At 32.5% G+C, this 21,739-nt stretch overlaps 1 protein-coding gene across 3 annotated transcripts in view; it reads right to left on the minus strand.

Annotated features, from left to right (window-relative positions):
- Positions 1-14,671: 14,671 nt before the first annotated feature.
- The window catches only part of LOC126888731 (uncharacterized protein K02A2.6-like), a 239,308-nt gene continuing 232,240 nt past the window's right edge, over positions 14,672-21,739 (minus strand). For all 3 annotated transcript variants that reach the window (XM_050657127.1, XM_050657128.1, XM_050657129.1), the window contains one exon: positions 14,672-17,772. In XM_050657127.1, the coding sequence (XP_050513084.1) occupies positions 14,864-17,772 (2,909 nt within the window). In that variant the 3' untranslated portion in view covers positions 14,672-14,863. The remainder of the gene's footprint in view (positions 17,773-21,739) is intronic.

Genomic DNA, 21,739 nt, shown 5'->3' on the forward strand with positions numbered 1-21,739 from the left:
TAGCATTTATACAATATTGAAATTAAAACCCAACTATAGCCCCAGGTTTTCTTAATGTTCTGTTTGTTATTCATTCGCTTATGTTGGATAATAAAAAAGTTAGGGACTTTAACAATTAAACATGTTCTTTATCAATACATGGTGTTTCTAAATAAGTGCGACAAACTTTAAGGGGTAATTCTGCATGAAAAAATAATGATCGTTTACTTGATAAAGCTATGTCCGCAAATGCTTGCAAATATAAAATTATTTTGCCAAACGATCATTATTTTTTCATGCAGAAATTACCCCTTAAAATTTGTCGCACTTATATTTAGAAACACCTGTATCGATAAAGAACATGGCTAGTTGTTAAAGTCCTTAACTTTTTTATTATCCAACGTAAGCGAATGAATAAAAAACAGAATGTTAATAAAACCTGGAGCTATAGTTAGGCTTTAATTTAAATATTTTATAAAGGCTAGAATATTCCACAGGGAGTTGTGAAAATTGAGAAAAAAACCCAGTTTGATTGGTACACCCGGTATACAATGAAAATTTACCTGTCTATCAACAATGTTATCATAGCTATATTGTTAAATAATAAGGCTATAACATATTAAAAGCATTACTTAAATCGGACCAAAGGTTTGGGAGATACGAGACATCAAAAATTACCCATTTTTTTAGGGTGCCCGTTTTTCGTGCCGGTGAGTGTAGATTAAATTAGAAGTTCATTGTAAAAAAGGAAGTAAACAAAAACACGAGAAAAATGAATTTATATAAGTAAATAGGTAAGTAAATATTATAGATTGAAATAAGTACAGAAAATATATAATTATAGAGATATATAATCACTTATTGTACCTTCATTTAAGGCTAACTTTAAAAGTAAAGCAGATCTGCTATTATTCATGTTTAAAAACAAAAGGCACACAAAACACTAAGTACGATTAGGACCGCGAATCTACAACAGATAAATGTCTGGAAACCGTTACACAGGGTTGCCAAAAAACGGAAGTCACACCGAGCGGTGTGGTATACGGAAGACGCTACGCGTTGTGTACATAACCTGTATAGTAGCACGGGAGCGACACTAGCGCTGGTGATATACCGTCGAACTAAAATCTGATCTTATGAGTATGTTAGATACGATATGACTTCCAGCGAAATTTTTAATATAAGCCTTCTGATACCATCTAGTAGCCAAATTCGTAAAAATATAGGCAAAACGTTGTGACTTCCGAAATCGGAAGTCATAACGGTATATATGAAGTAACAACGTATTACGAGAATCTACTTTGGAAGTCACATGGATACATGTATCAATATATATATATATATATATATATATATATATATATATATATATATATATATATATATATATATATATTTATTTTTAGCATCTCATGACGTCCCTCCATGTTAAACTGTAGTCTCTCGTGGCGTCCACGTCTTCGTGGACTCCGATATACGGTTGCCACGAGGATTTTCTCTAAAATTTATCGCAGGTGAAAGGTACCACTTCCTACAATGCTTGAACAAAATATTGACCGGATGTCCTGAGACACGTTATCTGTATAATAATATACACATTACTTGGGGCAGTTGCCGTCAGGTGCGCCACGTTCGCTTGCTGTATATCTAAAATCACTTTAACGGTTTTGATGACGTCCAAATATATATTTATTCATTTTAAGGTTGTCGCGGAATCCGTATATTTCAGTTTATGTCCTCATGGCTTCTACTACGCTGTTGCCACCTCAAATGTTGCTATTTAGACTTCGGATATTTTTATAAATGATTATTGTAGTATTTTAAACACTTATTGTTGTGACAGATTAATGATATTCTCTTTGTATAATTAACAGTGTATTTTTTTTTACTGCAAGAATAAAAACAATTAAGAAGTATGTTCATTAAAATTGATGAATTTATCATAACCAGTTGCCGAAACTGGTGGTCTAATTGCTCAATTGTAACATATTATAGGAGTGTTAGAATTTAATTCTTAATTCTTTGTTAGGAGATCCAGATTTAGAAATTAGAATAACAAATACATTTAAAGAATATAAATATCTCGAATCTACATTATCTAAAGAAGGCAAAAGAGACATCGAAATCAGAACACAGCAGGGCAAAATAGCGGTAAACATTCTAAGCTCTCTACTATGGTCTAAAGAGATAAGACAAAAAACGACAATCTATCGTACCTTGGTAGAGCCTATTATGACTTATGGAGCAGAAGTTTGGCAGATCACAAAAAAAGATAGAAAGAGAATAGAAGTAGGTAGTAGAAATAGATTATCTAAGGAGAGTGTGTGGTATATAAAAGATCGCATCAGGAAGGAGGACAAAAACTGTATATTCCAGTGCAGATAGAATTGAAACGAGACAACTAGTGTGGTATGGTCACGTCAAACGAATGAATGAAGATAGATGGCCAAAGAAAGCTTTAAATTACATACCACAAAAAAGAAGAAGAAGAAGGGGAAGGCCTTCAGTTACCTGGGAAGAAGGTGTACAGTACACCATGAGAGATAAAGCCATCAAAGAAGACGAATGGATGGACAGAAAAAGATAGCGGTCGAAATGCGAGAAGTAGCAGAGGCTATAGAAACCTCGCTTATAGATATATAGATATAATTCTTTATTACAATATTTTTAATAATATAATTTTTCTATTATCATACTATAATATATCAATTATAATGTCACCACCTGTATCATAGATATAATCAGATAGATCATTAGATAGAACTAAAAACGCAGGACGAACTTCTCCAAGAAGTACTTACATAAAATAATGCCCTCTATTCGTAACGGAACATCACAAGAAATATGGGAGACTTTTAAACATTGTGTAACAACACCAACTGATCATCCAAAGATAAATAATCCTGTGAAACGGAAACACTGGATAACAGATGGAACCTTTCAAATCATTGAGAATAGAAGAAATCTTTGTCAAAGTGGTATGCATAGTGAAAGGAAAAAAACTAGTTTAAGAAACCTCAATAAAAAAGTAAAGCGAAGATGCAAGGCAGATAAAAATCTGTACTATCAAAGTATATGCAAAGAAATTGAGAGACATGATCAGAATAATCAGCCGAGAGATCTATTTAGAAAAATACGCTACTTAACAAGATACTTCAAAGCCAGAACTTGGGCCATTGAAGACAACACTGGAACTCTGAGAACAATCAGAGAAGATATAGCAGAGACATGGAGATCGTATTGCAGGGACCTATATAAAGATGATTAACCCCAAGAACCTGTTAACCAAATCTTTGATGAGGTAGAAGGAGAATTTGAGATACTTGAATAGTGATCATTAAGCTTAAATATAATAAAGCACCAGGTCCAGATATGATAACAGCAGAAATACTCAAAGCCACAGAAGAAACTGGCGTAAAATTACTTCATCTACTCTGTAATCAAATATGGCATTCTAAACAATGGCCTGAAGGCTGGACAAAATCTACAATAACAACAATTCATAAAAAAGGCAGCTTCCATAAATGCGACAATTATAGAACTATTTCTCTTATATCACATGCCAGTAAAATAATACTAAATATAATCAATGAGAGACTAAAAACATTCCTTCAAAGAGAAATTCCACAAGAGCAAACTGGATTTACCAAAGGTAGAGGTACTTGAGAACACCTGTTGAATATAAGACAGATAATCGAAAAATCTAGGGAATTCAATATTCCACTGTACTTACATATGCTTTATAGATTATCGTTAGGCGTTCGACAGGGTCAAGTGGAGACACTTATGGGCAATACTAAAATAAGTAGGCGTACCCCAACACCTTATTTCGATTATAACTGAACTATACTAACACACTATTGGATCAGTTAAAGTGCTTAAATACACCCTTTCAAAGGAATTTCATCCAGAACAGGGTGTCAGACAGGGATGTATACTATCTCCACGATTATTCAACATATATGAAGAGCATATTATGAGAAGAGCACTTGAAGGATGGGAAAAAGTCATCTCAATAAATAATCATAAAATAGACAACCTACGTTTCGCAGATGACACAGCCCTTCTTGCAAATAGTCAATCAGAGCTGATTGATCTTATACGACTGGTTGAAAACGAAAGTCAAATATTTGGTCTGCAATTAAACATATCAAAGACATGCGAGTAAGGGTCGAAATAAAGATGAAATTAGCCAAAGATAAAAACCGGAAAGTAAACACAAGAAGAAGATACAATGTGGAAGCTCTTAAACAAAAAAACACAAGAATCGAATTCACAAAAAGACTGAAATTAAACCGAACAGCAGTGTCCCAACATGAGGAAACAGTGGAAGAAATATGGAAGAACTTCAAGGATATTATGCAAAAACTGCAAACGAAATTATAGGGATGAAAAAAAAAAGAGAAAAGAAATGGATAACCGGAGACACATTGTACTCCAGGGAAATAAGGCAAAAATATACGTTTGGAACACTTGACCGGCCAGGTTGCAAATGGATTTTTTGGATACTATATACCTATTACATTATAAATACAAAAATGTCCGTTACAGTTCGGACGATAATTTTAGTTATTAGCAAATAAGGGTCAAAAATGTCAGTTTTTGAATTTTGGTACGATTATTTGTTGCTTCGGAAGTTGCAAAATAAAACTTAAATTTCAAAAATAAAAAATTTCCTATGTGGAAACCGCATGAAAAAAGAATACTTGTTTTCAAAGTTTTTAAAAAAATAATAAAAAGTCATTTTTATCATTCCGAAAATATTTTAGTAAAGTAGAGTCATTTTTGGCTTATAAACAATTTGAATAACTTTGTTAGTATTGACTGCAAACTAAATTAATCGATTTAGGGATAGGAAAAACCTACCGGTTATAACCTAAAACCGGTTTTTTCATTCGAAATAATCGGTTTTACCGGTTTTTTTGTCCCGGTTATAACCGGTTTTTTCTTTTTAAAGTAATAACCGGTGAAAAACCGAATAAGTTACCTGTGGAAAAAAAATTTATTTAGAGAAAAATGAAGAAATTTCTATCTATCTTCAATCTCAATCATATGTATTATAAATAATATGCGAAGTAATAAGTAATTAACCCAAACAACCATAATTCAACTTTTATTCACTAATAGAGAACTGGACAAAATTGTCACATCAGCTTTTATGAAACAATTTTGGGAATAGTTATTTAGATTTAGATGATAATATAGTTACGTAAAAATGTAAGTGATCTGCTTGAAATCGATATTCCAACCATCATCTAAAAATTGTTTATACTTGAGTACTTGAGACTTGAGACTCTTGTATGAAATGTGAATACAGAAATACGATTAGGAATCTCCAATATGTAATTTTTAAATATTAGGAAATAAAAGGTAGGTATTATACAAACGTATTAAAAAATACATATAACCTACTGAAATTTTTTGATGGCAATAGAGAAGTAAATAATGAATTGGTTTATCGAATTTATTTTTAAGTAAAATATAAGTCATTTGGATATTTTTCTAAACTTGATAGATCCAATGGACATTCGGTAGATCGGGTAGGATCATCATGTTTGAGAATATTCCAATTATTGACAACGCAATATACACCGAAGCCGTCTACAACGAGCGACGAATCAGAGATTGGGGTAGTTTCGCCCATTTTTAGGGTAATTTGAGAGCGCCTAGGAAAATTTTTATAGGTTGAATTGGTTGGGGAATTTTTCGGGAGGAAAATTGAGCAAACTAAAATGCAATATAAATGTAACATTATAACCTATTTGCTTTTGATTAAAAAAACGAAAACCGGTTTTTGGAACAACCGGTTATTTGACCGGTTATAACCGCCAGGTTAAACCGTAAGTAAAAACAACGGTATAACCGAAACCCGGTTTTTTGTTCAACAACCGCCATGCATCATCCCTAGATTTTAGGATTTAAAAAGCTGGTACTTTTACATTATTATTGTATTATCGGTTTATAACCTTCTCCCTCTTCCGATACTCCGCCATTCCTCTCTATCCGCACATTGATCTACTTACAGACCTCTTTCATCCATGGCTTTGTTTATTCCTGCCTGCCAACTTTTTCTCGGTCTACCTCTTCTTCTTCTACCTTGCGGTTTCTAGTTTTGCACTTGTTTTGTGATTCTATCTTCATGCATTCTTTGTACGTGACCCAACCATCGTAGTTTATTTCGTTGATTTCGTCATTTATTGTATGTGTGACCTTCATTATTTCTCGTATCCGTTCATTGGTGACATGTTCTCTTCTTGATCTTTCTGCAGCTCTTCTCCAAAAATCCATTTCAGTGACATCTAACATTTGTTTTGATTTTTCCTTCATATGCCATACTTCGCAGCTGTATGTTATAATGCTTTTCACTACGGCGTTATAGATTTTTTCTTGTTTTGGTTGTTTATCTGCTTGTCCCAGAGTACTGAGTTTAGGAGCCTAATTGCTTTCCTGCCCTGAGTATTTCGTTCTTTAATGTCTCCGTCCAGTGTTCCATCATTCGTGATTTTCATACCCAGGTATTTATATTCGTTACATTTACTGATTGTTTCTTCTCCTTCTATAGTCGAGAAAATGAAGCATTTTGGGTCGCAATTTTTTCGTCCAGCATGGATTTACTTGAAATTTTCACAGAAGGTAGGGAATAGTCCAAGGATCATTTTCTATATCATGCCGCTGTACGCTAAAAGCTTGGGGTGGTTGCCACCCCATCTCGGGGACGGGAATTTTTTATTATATTTTAACCACGTAAATCGATGTAAAAATGAATTCTAAGAAAAAAATGTTTTTTACATTTTCTTCGTAAAACTAGTATTTTTTGAGATATTTGCGCTTGAAAGTAACAGTTTTTCGACGAAAAAATCGACTTTTTAGATGGTTTTTTGAGAATACCTCGAAAAATATGGATTTAATCAAAAAAACTGTAGATATCAACAATGCATCTTTTAGTAACACAAATTAAATTAAACTTAAATAATCTTTTTAAGTATAATGTTAGACCTTTCAAAAAATAATAATTTGAAGCTCCTAGCATGAAACTTAAGCGACTTATGATCAAAAAAATGTCGGTACCTGCTATTCTCTATGAAAAAATCAGTGAAAACAACCCCCTAACTACCCTATTGATTAAAAATTGGTCTTCACCTTTCTGTAATTCCCTTTATATTCGTATTATCAATACACCCAAGAAGTTTGACCTATTTAAAAGGCCTAATTTTAGAAAAATTGGACTTTAAAGAAAAATTGATTTTTTGCAATTTCCTATTTGTCACCTTTTATTTCAAAATATCTCCGAAAATACTGGAGATACGAAAAAAATTATAGACTATTAAATTGTAGCTTATTATTTAATAAGTAAAATTCTCTTGTGCATGGATTTTCATTTTCAAACACCCCCTTATTCGAGTCTTTTAAAATCACCCCAATTAAAAACTAAGGGATCTTACAGAATTTAGTTTTCACGGTCTTAGAACTCTTCAAAAATCCTACAGAATTATTTTTGAAAAAACTTTTTATCGTCAAAAATGAAGGAGCCATGTTTAGAAAACGATTTTTTTTTAAATATCGAATAGGCTGCTTATGGATAATTTTCAATGTATGTATAATACCACAGAACCGGTTGATATACTGGAAGATGACTAAAAAAACTATTTGTATTTGTACATATTTGTAAATTCGTATTTTTGTGTAAATAAATGTTTTTGTAATTCTTTAATTCTACTTTTTTTCTGTATAGATCTATTAAATTATCTACTTATAAAAATTGTGATGTTATTAAGGGTGGTTTTTAAGGGTTGAAATATGATATTTTATCCTAAAGTATAAAACAATCATTATTTAACCAATCTAAACCAAATTTTACCCATATTAAAATTTACAATGTTTTTATATATTTTTGTTAATAAGGGGTAGGTTACACCCCTAAAATAATCAACGCCCTTAAGCATGATCTAGAATATGAAGTACAGGGTGATATGATCCTAATCCCAAATTTTTATGTAAATCGATGCAAGCCGAAATGATTCTTTTAGGATAAGTAATTTTTTTATATATAGCTTCAACAAGGGTGGTTTTAAGAGTTGAAATATTATGATAGTATATCTTAAAGCATAAAACAATCATTATGTACCTAATAAAAACCAAATGTTGACAATATTAAAGTTAAAAATGTTGTTTTATAATTTTTTACAGTTAGGGGTAGTTTTCACTTTTCACATTTCTATGTTTATATTTGTATTTTCCATTGCCTCGCATAACTTTACCGAAGGTACACTGTCGTATGCCTTTTTCAGATCAATATAATATACGAAATCAATCTCTTGGTTAATCGCTGTTTTCTTTTCCATGACTTGTGCGATTGCAAAAAGGTGATCAATTGTAGATCTTCCGGCTCTAAATCCTGCTTGTTCTTCTGCTTCCATTTTCTTGTATTCGTCTCTATTCAGTTTTTTAAGATCCTTCCGTATATTTTGCTGATTGTTGGTGTACAGGAAATACCCATTTAGTTATCACATTGTTTTCGATGTGTACTTTTACATAAATGTTAAAAAAACTTTCACCTTGGTTAATTACGGTCAAAGTTAGCCACTTTTTTTTATTAAGAAAGCTAACTAGCGCTATTTTGAAGTTCAAGGTATGTATATAGTTTATATGTAAAAGTTTGAGTAAACTTGAACAGAGTGGTTAATATATCTTTAAAAATAACGCCCTAACGAAATCGACTCGTGGTCGGTGGAGGGGAATTATTAAAATCCGTGCACTCAAAAAATGAAATTTATTTTTCAAAGATATGTTGCTCTTTATATCTCCAGAGATAGTTGATGGATTTTGATCATTATTTTTTAAATTTATATATACTTCTTGTAATCTTGTATGTAGAGTATGTTATGTACACATATACCTACCTAACAATACAAAATGTTATGGGACCGATAATTATGATTCTAAGACCTTCGAGTATACATATATAATTTCATAAAAATCGTTCAAGCGGTATCGGAGGATTATGGCAACTAACATTACGACAGGAGAATTTTATAGATGTAAATAAATAGATGGCTATTAAAAAATGTGGTCTTGGTGATAGAAGGGTGAAAATTAAGGGTTGTATATATATTTTTAATGGTACATACTATAAAATTAAGGTAGACAATTTTTTCTAAAACAATAAAAAAGTGGCAGAGGGTAACCCCCTTATAATTTATGGGTATAAATAATAGATTACAATCTATTTTCAATCCTACAGAATATATGTGTAAAATTTCATAAAAATCTGCCAAGCCGTTTCGGAGGAATATGATAACTAACACTGTTACAGGAGACTTTCATGTATATAGAAGTAACTGTAAATTAAATAAGTAATAAAAGTGGCTAAATTTGCTCGTAATTAACCTAGGCGAAAAGTTTATTTTTTTTAAATTCGTGTAAAAATATCAGCTTTTCAAATCCCAACGCAGATTTAGTCAATATGTTAATATGGTTATTCAAATTGTTTATAAGCCAAAAATGATTCTACTTTCGTAAAATGTTTTCAGAATGGTAAAAATGACTTCTTATTGATTTTTTAAATAAGTTGAAAATGTAAGTATTCTTCTTTTTTGTGGTTTCCACAGAATTGCTGTATCATTATTATTTTCTGAACAACAACATTGCAAAAAAGCTCTTTGTGATAAACAAATCGAATGCAATTTAAACTAATTGACAAATCGTCTTGCAATTTTTTGTGCATTATGTGGACTGTTTGACTCAACATTTCATGCAATATCAAAGTCTTAAGTTCATTTTTGCAAAAGTTATAGCAATTTCTTTATTTTCGAAATTTAGTTTTATTTTGCAATTTCCGAAGTAACAAATAATCAGAACAAAACTCAAAAATTTCCATTTTAAACCTTTGCTTATCTACTAAAAGATGAATAATCTAAATAAGATATTTAATTACGTTATTTTTACCTGTAGCCATTTAAACGAAAAAACTGTCATATTTGACCCTTATTTGTTAATAATTAAAACTCTCGTCCGAACTGTGACGGGCATTGTTGTATTTATGATGTAATAGGTATAACTCTAAAAAAAACATTTGCTACCTGGCTGGTCAAGTGTCCTGACAAAAACCTTATTTTAAGGAAAATCAGTAGAAAGGAAATACCAAGAAAAATATAGCGGTTAAAAAGCAAGCCAGAAAAGACAAAAGATACTAGGTAAATCATATGGTAAAAATGTCAGAAAAAGTTGCGCAAGAAAACGACCTGAAAATACAGTACAATACCATCCGAAATTTGACAGGGAAAACACTAAACAGTAATAAACAAATCAAAGATAAACAAGGAAATAATATAATTAAATCAGAACATAAAATAATACAAAGATGAAAAGAACACTGCGAGGAAATATATTCCAAACACCACATATAGACGGAGATAATGTAATACAGGAAATAAACATTAGAACAGTTGAAATTACCAAAGAAGAAATACAAAACGCACTGAATCAACTAAAAAAATGGCAAAGCCACTGAAAGCGACAAACTACCGATAGATTTAATAAAGGCGGACGCAAACGAATCAGTACAAATGTTACACAAATTCTTTAACAAGATATGGGCCGACCAGGAGCTCCCACAGAAATGGAACGTGGGTTTAACCATTAAGATACCAAAAAAGGGCGATTTAAATAAATGCGAGAATTGGCGAGAAATAATACTGCTAAGTGCCACATTCAAAATAATGTCAAATATCATATTGAATAGACTGAAGCCAGAAATAGACAAGAAACTAAGACTAAGAAGCAACCAAGAAGGTTTTCGCGCAAAACGCTCCACTATCGACCACATTTGTATTATATCTGTACCTACCTCTGTATTTTGTCCCTGTACCTCTGTATCTCTTGTACTCTATAATTATCTTGGAACAAGCTGGTGAACGGCAAAAAAATATAAACATGTTTACTTTCACTTTGACTTTGAAAAGGCCTTCGATGGTATAAACAGAGAACAAATGTGGAAGATTCTAAAACTATATGGACTACCGATAAAATAAATCAACTTAATCAGACTATTTTACAGGAAATATAGAGCCAGACTAGAACATTCGGGAAAAATGGTAGTATAATACAAAGCGGAGTTAAACAAGGATGTGTGCTATCTCGACAATATTTATAATAAAAGCGGACTGAATCATGCAGAAAATAAGCGATAATAAAACAGGTATTAGATGGAAATTGCATAACTAGTTGGACGATTTGTAGTTCGCAGATGACATTTGTCCCCTAATCGAACATAGCAGCCATAAGCAAAAGAAGATCGACAAGCTTGCAAAATACTCCAAGATAATGGGCCTGAAGATAAAGACAAAAAAAACCAAACTTAAAAAAAACAGCAATCAAGAAACTTAAATTAAAATACAAGGAAGACAAATAGAGGAGGTATGTAGATAACTTTACATATCTGGGATCGATCATGGCAAAAAGGCGCTAGTAGAGCAGATGTAAAAAAAAGGATAGTAAAGGCACAATATGCACTCATTATATAAACATATAATGCATTAAGGTGATACAGTAGCGATCAACAAGTAGCCAAAACGCGTTCCAAGATTGCGGCTGTAATTTTGAATATTTTTTCGAGATATTTGGCACACGTATTCGTAAAATAATAAAGAATGGCGGTAGAGAGCCCAATTTGAAAAATATATTAATATGTGGAAATTATTCTGTAATTAAATACAGTATTAAAAAAACGAGCCTGCATCGCCATTAAGAAGAACAAAAAAATACACTTTCTTCAAATAAACTTTTTTTCCGATGCCTAGATTTTGTGTCACTTTGGAACTACTAATGAAATAAAAAAATTTAGTAGTTCCAAAATTACACAAAATCTAGGCATCGGATAAAGAAGTTTATTTGAAGGAAGTGTATTTCTTTGTTCTTCTTAATGGCAGTACAGGCTCGTTTTTTTAATATTGTATTTAATTACATCAAGATTCACGGTTATATGTTGATGGTCATATAATTCAAAGAGTACCCAGTTTTAAATATCTTGGTTGCCATATTACTGAACAACTAGATCCAATGATACCTTGCAACTTCAACTTCGAAAGCGCATGATTAAATGCTACATTTGGTCAGTCCTCTTGTATGGTGTCGAAGCATGGACATTAAAAATATCCACCATTAACCGTTTGGAGGCCTTTGAAATGTGGCTGCACAGACGTATACTGAAAATACCATGGACGGCTATGCTGACAAATGTGGCAGTCCTTAAGAGAGCCAATGCTACCCGCGAGCTGCTTGATAATATCAAATATAGAAAGATGGCCTATTTTGGACACGTAGTAAGGGGAGACCGGTATATTATTCTTCAACTTATTATGATGGGTAAAATCGAAGGACGCAGAGGAATTGGTAGAAAGCAGGCCTCTTGGTTGAAGAATATCCGGGAGTGGACAGGAATAAAGAAAGCAGAACACCTTTTTAGAATAGCTCGAGATAGAGACAGTTTCGCCATGTTAATCGCCAACGTCAAGGGGACTTGATAGGGCACGTTAAGAAGAAGATTTAATTTCAGAGTAATTTCTACATATTAATATATTTTTCAAATTGGGCTCTGTACCGCCATTCTTTATTATATTACGAATACGTGTGCCAAATATTTCGAAAAATATTCAAAATTACAGCCGCAATCTTGGAACGCGTTTTCGCTACCCGTTGATCGCTACTGTTTCCTCTTAAGTAAAATGTGGAACACAGGCGATATATCACAGTTAACCAAAATCTAAATATTAATAGCTGGAGGAGAACTGTTACAAGAGATCTTGAAAGAATTGGCGTTGAGATGAAGAGAAGTCAAACAGAGAGCGAGAAACAGAGAGCAATGGAAAATACTTGTATAGCAAATTTCGAAATAATAAAACAGAAAAGAATGCGCTAATCCTGCGAATCAGCCATCTTTGATTTTTGGCTAAGAAACGCAAGAGCGCCCAATACTTCATAATAAGGGAAGGTATTACAGGGAGAGAGAGAGAGAGAGAGAGAGAGAGAGAGAGAGAGAGAGAGAGAGAGAGAGAGAGGGAGAGAGAAAGAGAGAGAAAGAGAGAGAAACAATACTGATTATTTATCAAAATAAAATTTAAGGCAAACCTAACCTAACCTATTGAAAGGCTCATCAAACAATTATTAACTAAAAAAAAAACATTTGTCAAGGGTATATAGTGGTATTGTTAGGTATATACATTATAACTTATTCCATCGAAATCTTCCGAAATCCATAATCTTCTTCCATCGAAATAGAATAGAAAATTTTAAAGTCTAGAAAATACATTATTCATAACTAAACCCAAGAAATAAGTTTTTCTAACCTGATTTAAGAGTATAAAAACGAAAACAAAGAATTTACAGCAAATCCTTATCGTATATCCGAGCAAACCACCTAGTTGGCAAAAGTTATAAATAGAATTTGTCTGGGTTCTTCAACTAAATTTTCACGTAAACACGACCAAGGTTAAATATTTTACTTGATACCATAAGTACATTGTTGCCAGTATAACGGATGCCAAAGCGAGCGCTAACTGTATGGAATCATTCTTGTTAATATACACGCTGTATATTGATCGGAAGTCACGAAGAGTCAAAACTATACAGAAGCCACGAGGGACGCAAATGCAATATATATATATATATATATATATATATATATACCCCACCATGTTTCACTCTTCCATTCATTGACATTTTTCATATGTTAGGTCGTCCGACCGACATAGCTCCACAGTATATGGAGGAGCGAAAGAAATCAATGTAAATCGATTTAATTGATCATATTTCACCTTTCTACAACTTTTTAGAGGGACGACTTATTATGGTTTTTTTAACATTTTGTATAATTTAGTTTGAGACATGACCGAGAGTTGCGGCGGCGCCACCGCTCTACGTATATTGACTGCAGTATACGAAATGTAGGTATTTCCGATGGTAGGTCTTCCGCTGAATATATGTTTATATTTTTACATAGCATAAGTATTCCGCAAATCGGGCAACACTGCATGCAATTAAATCTATTTTAGGAATATTCGACTGTTGGTCTCTCGCGTCGTTTATCGCCTAATATCTTGAAGTATTAGCACCGTTTATTTATGACTACCTATATAGTGGTTTCATAAATAAATGCGTGTATAATTTTTCAGTGTTTTTTTATTTTTGATGTTTTTTGTTTCTGTTTTTTTTTTGGTTTTGTTATTTTTTCCATTGTTTATTAAACTATGTTTATTTGTGTGTTCATTCTAGTTTTTCAGTGGATTTAGTAGTTATTTTTTATATTTGTTTTATTTTGTTTAATCTTACATTTGATTTAGATGTGTTTACATATAATTCTATAATATAGATCACAACATACATTTCGCTATTCTTACTATTATATTAATTATATTAATTAAAATTAATATAGTGAGTTTTAGTCCACGACAAACGCATGGGCATTTTAATTCCAATTATATTTATGTAATGTATTATCGTTTATTAGTAAATATACCTGTATTTTAATAATTAATACATACATACATAATCGATTGCCTCTTATACCCATAGGTTATATGCTGCTCTCTGCAAATTTCCGCCACTTCTTCCTATCTGCTGCTAAAACTTTTGCTTCTTTCCACGATGTCAAGTCCTTTGTACTTAAAGGACGTAAGTATTTGTAATGAAATAATACTCGATGTAAAATACTTTATTTTAAAGAATTATGCACATGGTTTCCATTTTCTATCGCAGTATTAAGTATGTGACCGCTGTCGTTCAGATGACAGTAGTACCAACCTACATTCATGGTTAAGGGAGTTTTACACGAACATAACACCTCCTCCCTTGACCATGAATTACAAAAGTTAACTAGAAGTAAAAGTACTTACAAATTCAGTCTGGTAACAGGTTTCCTTACTCTAGTGGAACGCCTTAAAATGGGTTCCTCAGTTTCAGTTTGAGCCCCAGGTACACTATTCGAACTTTCCATATTGTTTGAAATTTCGGATTCATCAGTAATCACTTCGGTAGGTGGTGGTGAGACACTGTGCTCTGGAATTGATGCCTCCCTCGGAATCAAATTGTGAGTAATGGTATCCGGAATGTAACATGTTGGATTATTTTGAGATGGAGTATATTCCCCAATTTGCCGTATTTGGTCTACATGACGTTTCCATGTTCTACCATCATCTAACTGAATTAAATAATGCAATAACCCTAATCTGAGTACAATAATGCCAAATTGCCATTTAGAATGAAAATAATCCCTCACGGAAACCCTAGTTCCTATATCAAAGTTTCTTAGACTCATATCAGTATAGGTAACTCTATCACTACATGAAGGTTTAAGTAAATCTAATCTATTCCTTATTTGTCTTCCTAACATAAGTTCTGAGGGACTTTTACCTGTAACTGTATGTGGGCTTCTGCGGTATTGCATAAGTAGCTTACATAATTCAAACTCCCTGTCATTTCCCTCACTTCGCATAGCCCTTAAACATTTTTTTAGTATTTGGACATATCTCTCTCCCTGTCCATTAGTTGCAGGATGGTAGGGTGCAGTAAATTTTTGTGTAATTCCATTATCTTTCATAAAAGTTCTAAACTCATGAGAGTCAAATTGTCTACCATTGTCTGTAACAAAAACTTTAGGAATACCAAAAGTTGTAAAAATTTTTCGGCAAATTTCAATAGTAGTTTTTGTAGTAGTATTTTTTGTAAAATGAATTTCAGGCCATTTACTGAAGGAATCTACCAATATAAAATAATAACCTCCATTGAAAGGTCCAGCGTAATCAGCATGCACTCGTTCAAAACAAAATTTTGGTGGCTCCCATATATGAGAATTATCTTTAATTGGGTTGTTCTTGTGCTTATTGCACTCTAAACAATTTTTACAAAGTGACTCAATATCCTGGTCTATGTGAGGCCACCAGCAATAACTACGAGCTAAAGATTTCATTCTAACTATTCCAAAATGTGCAGTATGTAATTCTGTCAAAATTTTATTTCTCAATTTAGTAGGTATAACTACTCTTTGTCCTCTCATAATAACATCAGATTGTAATGAAAATTCAGCTTGATTTATATTGAAGCTAAATCGTTTATCAACAGGTTTTCCTGTTTTTAACCCAACAAGTAATTTTTTTAAGGTATGATCATTTTTTGTATGAAAAGCTAGATCTCTAATATTTGTAGGCAAAGTTTCAATTTGATTTATTTCAAAAATATCTGGCTCATCATGTGTGAAATTTTGTTCTGATTTTATAGGTAGACGTGAAAGTGCGTCAGCATTGAGATGAGAATCTGTATTTTTGTAACGAATGTCATAATTCAAACCTTGTAAGAAAATTGCATAATGTTGCATTCTTGTTGCACTTAAAACTGGTAGGCTTTTATCAGGTGCAAAAATTTGAACTAACGGTTTATGATCAGTGAGCAAAGTAAATTTCCTAGCACATAAATAATTGTAAAATTTTTTTACTCCAAAAATTATGCTGTAAGCTTCTTTGTCTATTTGTGAGTACCTTTGCTGTGTAGTAGTAAGAGTTTGAGAAGCAAACTGTAAGGGTCTCTCTGTACCATCTGAAAAGATATGTGAAAGTACTGCACCTACCCCATAGGGTGATGCATCAGTTGCTAGGACTAATGGTAAATTTGGGTCATAGTGACATAAAACATTTCTAGAACAAATGAGTTTTTTTGCTTTGTCAAACGCAGTTTGACAAGTATTCGACCATTTAAAATTGACATTCTTTTTAAGTAAATTATTTAATGGTTGTAAAATTGTAGAAGTATCTTTTAAAAAACGTCTGTAATAATTAATTAGGCCACAGAAACTCCGAACTTGAGTTCTGTTTGTAGGTATTGGAGCATTTGCAATTGCAGTTACCTTATCTGCACTAGTAGACACACCCGTTTTACTCATCTTATATCCACAGTAGTCAATCTCGTCTTTGAAAAATTCGCTTTTATCCAAATTTATATGTAAATTATGTTCAGATAATTTCTTTAAAACTTGTTCAAGTCTTTGTAAATGTAAGGTATTATTTGGAGCTGTAATTCTTATATCATCCTGAAATATTGAAATACCATCTATTCCTTGTAGCATTTGCTCCATTAAACGTTGCCATTTGGCAGGAGCACTAGCAATTCCAAACATTAATCGATTTGGTTGAAATAAACCTTTATGGGTGTTTAATGTAAGTAAATGTTTCATTTCATCTTTTATTGGCAAGTGTAAGTAAGCTTTCGTAATATCTATTTTTGTATATTTGTCCCCACCTGCTAATTGGGAAAGTAGGTCATCTGGTGTAGGTAAAGGGTATTCATCCACTTCAATGCAAGGGTTTAATGTGATTTTAAAATCACCACAAATGCGTATGTCCCCATTTTGTTTAACTACAGGAACAATAGGAGTTGCCCAGTCCGAAAATGCTACTTTCTTTAAGACTCCCTGATTTACTAAGGACTCTAATTCTGCCTCAACTTTAGGGCGTAATGCAAAAGCTACAGGACGGGCCTTACAAAATTTTGCTTTAGTACCAGGTTTTAGATAAATTTCAGCCTCTAACCCTTTTATTTCACCAACTGACTTTTCAAATAAATGTTTATATTTATCTAACAAAGTTGCAATTTCAAAATTTTCATGTAGAATTGTATTTACCTGATGTAAATTGATTTCCAGAGCATGTATCCACTCTCGACCAACCAGTGAGTAGCCATCACCATCCACCACATACAACTTTAGAGTGTGCTTTAATTCCTGGTGCTCAACCTCCACTGAAACTAAACCTAAAACATTCAAATTATTTTTGCAGTATGTAGTTAATTTAACATCCGATTTTTGTAATTGTAATGCAGGAAAATATTTTTCAAATATATTTTTATTTATGATTGTAACAGCAGCGCCAGAATCAATTTCAAAATTTAAAATATTACCATTCACTTTTAAATTTATAAAAAATTTATCTTTGCAATTTCCAGCATTTACTTCTAAGACCTCTTGAGCAGAGTTTACTGAATTTACTTGCCTGTGTGAATTTTGTTGTGCCTTTAAACAAACTTTTTGAATGTGTCCGACGTTTTTACAAAAGTTACAGATTAAATGCTTTTTATTACATTTATCGGCTAAATGCGAGGTGTCTCCGCATCTATAACAAGCCCTATTACGGTTATTTGACATTGTAAAAGTATTATTAGGAGAGCTACTATGATTATTTACTGTATTATTATCATTAAATTTACTAGTGTTTGTATTTTTATGAAAACTTTTTGCTTTCGCATTTAAAACATTTATACTAGCCTGATTGTAATTATTGTTGTGAGAAAATTGATTACTATCCTTTTCTGAAGTTTCCATGCTTGCTGCAATTTCTACGGCTCGGTCCAAGTCCAATCCCTTTGTTTCTAATAGTCTGGCTTGAATCCTCTTTGACTGTAAACCAAAAACAAACTGATTTCGTATAGCACTTTTTAAATATGTGGAAAAGTTGCAGTTTATGGCAAGTTTCTGTAGAGAATGTAGGTATTCTTGTATACTTTCGCCTTCTGCTTGTCTTTTTGATTGAAACCTAAATATTTCAGCAATTTCAAGTGGTGCAGGGTTGTAAAAATTATCCATTAACTTAACTGTATCCTCATATGACTTGTCTTCAGGGACCTCTGGAGCTAGTTTATCGCACAGTGTATCGTATGCTTCCGACCCCATGTAATGTAGTAAATAGGGCAATTTCATTTCCTCTGGAATTTTAAAAACTTTGTATGCTCCTTCCAGCCGTTTTACCCACCTGGACCATTTTGTAGCTGTCTGGTTAAAAGGTTCAACGGAAAACTGGAATGTAGAAACTTGTGTAGACATTACTGGAGCTGTAGCAGGTGCAACTATCGCAGTTGTAGTCGAGGAACTCGTGTTTGTACCGGCTGTAGTTGGAACGTTGTAGTTGATGTAGTGTCTGTAATATTTGTATCCATTATCCTCGTCGCCAAATGTCAAGTCCTTTGTACTTAAAGGACGTAAGTATTTGTAATGAAATAATACTCGATGTAAAATACTTTATTTTAAAGAATTATGCACATGGTTTCCATTTTCTATCGCAGTATTAAGTATGTGACCGCTGTCGTTCAGATGACAGTAGTACCAACCTACATTCATGGTTAAGGGAGTTTTACACGAACATAACACACGATGTTCCTCTTTTCTCCAGTATTTCGTTTACATTAGTGTTCCAGCTTTTGCTTGGTGTACCCCTCGTGCTTTTATCCACTGCTTTGGCCTCCCATGCCATTTTCACTTCTATGTAACCAGTCATTCTTATCATGTGTCCAGCCCATTTAACGTCTTTTCTTTAATTTTTTCGTTTAAAGTTTTTTACCTGTAGTTCATGTCTTATATCTTCGTTTCTTCTTTTGTCTAATCTTCTTGCTCCCACCACTATTCTAAACTAGCTCATTTTTGTAGCTTGTAATCTTTTCCTTTGTCTGTCGTTCAGTACCAAGTTTTCTGCCCCGTATATTTTAATTGTCTGTATAATTAATAATATTAAATATATCGTGTATATTTATCTATCAACGGTATTATTTATATTATTTTAAAGTGCGCATGCTCCACTTGTCGTGGACTAGTCCTTGACTGTCTCCGCGAACACACTTAATAGTACGGGATCCGAATAGGAGGTCGAAATGTACCCATCTGCTTGCCGGATGAAACATTTTTTTTATTAAATTTTATACATAGACAAACACTACCAGCATGGGTTGCCTATCAAAATCGTGTCATAGCTATCCTTGAGGGTAGGGGTTGAAATCAACATTTTAAGCACATTTTTTTGAATTTTTTTTGAAAGTATGAGAGAATAATTTTATTTTTAAATTAAATAAGCATATTAAGTATAATTCGAAAACTATTTAAAAAAAAATTCAAGAAAAAATATTGAAAAATAAGCCAACGGTGGACATCAGAATTTATCATTGGATCATGGTAGACAAAAAATTCAAAAAGATTTTATTAGCTTATGACTTCTCGAGGTAACGCTGTCAAGTTTCTTTTAGTTTTAATGATCTTTGACTTTTTAGTATCACTCAGAAGACAAAACAATGAAATTTTTTACAGAAAAAAGGGTGAAAATCAACATATTCATAATTGTTAAACAAAATATAAGCATAAAACAAAGTGTATTACGATATCTCGACAGTGTTACCTAAAGGAATGTCTAACGAAAATATGTACAAAATTCCAGGTGAGTTGGTCAAGTGGTTTTTGAGTTACAATGTCTAAAGTCTTTGAAAATAGCAGTTTTGAGAAAAACGCTTTTAAAGTATTGTCAACTTTTATTTTAATTTTTTTTTGTCTGTCAAAACATATAGTGATGCAAACCGGAATGTTTTTGAATCGCGGGGTAATTTACAAAAGAAAATGAGAACAGCTGTTGACCGTTTCTCACTAATCTCAAGCGCGCTGGCGCAAAGATACTGCAAACCGAGTCGAAGGTAGGAAGATAGTGTTGAATATCCCTATCTTCGGCTCGCTTTGCAGCAGGTTCGCGTTAGCAAGCTTGAACGTAAGAACAACGGTCAGCAGCTGTTCACATTTTCTTTTGTAAATTACTCCGCGATTCAAAAAGATATTCCGGTGTACATCATTTGACGATTTTACAGACAAAAAAGAAATTGAAAATAAAAGTTGACAATACTTTAAACGCCTTTTCCTCAAAACTGCTTTTTTCAAAGGCTGTAGACATTGCAACTCAAGAACTACTTGACCGACCCACCTGGAATTGCGTATATATTTTCTTTAGACATTCCTTGAGGTAACGCTGTCGACATATTTTTTGCTTTATGCTTATCATTTAACAATAATAAATATGTTGATTTTCGCCCTTTTTTTGTGCAAAAAACTACGCCCTCCCCCTTAGGGATTGCTATGACACGATTTTGATAGACAACTCATGCTGGTCGAGTTTGTCTATATATGAAATTTAATAAAAAAAAATGTTTCATCCGGCAAGCAGATGGGTACATTTCTAAGTCCTATTCGGATCTTAGACTATATGTCTGTATAACAAATTTAATCAAAAATGGCAAATAAATATTACATATTAACGTCAAATATTTTAAATGTGTATATGTTTAATGCCAAATTGTGGAGTCATGCACGGAGCGAATAGTTAATTTAATGTATATTTTTTTTTCGGCGAGTACCTACTCAAATCTAAGCGTTCAAGCTTAAATAACGAGAAAACGGTGCATTTTATAACATACACTTACTTAACACTTGTCAAAGTACTTTGAAATAACTATTAACTGAGCTACAGAAGAAGTTGATAGCATCAAAATTTATGCTCCAAACATTTTTCCAAGCAAATGTTATTGTTTTTTTTTTTTCATAACTCCGTTAATTTTTATTATATCAGGTTGATCCAAAAACCATTTCAAAGGCAATTTTATTAGCTATAAAATTTTATTAAATTTAAATACATTTTTTAAAAGGATTAATTAAAGGGCCCCGGTTACATGGTTTTCGCAGTAAAATTTAGGCTTCAAGTGTTTCTGTCTCGGTTATTTTGTATCCTTCAAAAATAAAAAAAAGACAAGTAAAATATTTGCTAACAAAGAAACATAAATTTCGTTCTGTGTCAAAAAAAAACTCTATAAATAAACAGGTCAAAATTTATGATGTCATTACTTATGCCAAAAATAAAAAAGTCGCACAGGGATTACTAAATATTTTAATTTTTGTGGAAATGGCGTCTGTTTTATTTTT

Source organism: Diabrotica virgifera, chromosome 7 (genome assembly GCF_917563875.1).
Source record: "Diabrotica virgifera virgifera chromosome 7, PGI_DIABVI_V3a".
Lineage (NCBI taxonomy): Eukaryota > Metazoa > Arthropoda > Insecta > Coleoptera > Chrysomelidae > Diabrotica > Diabrotica virgifera.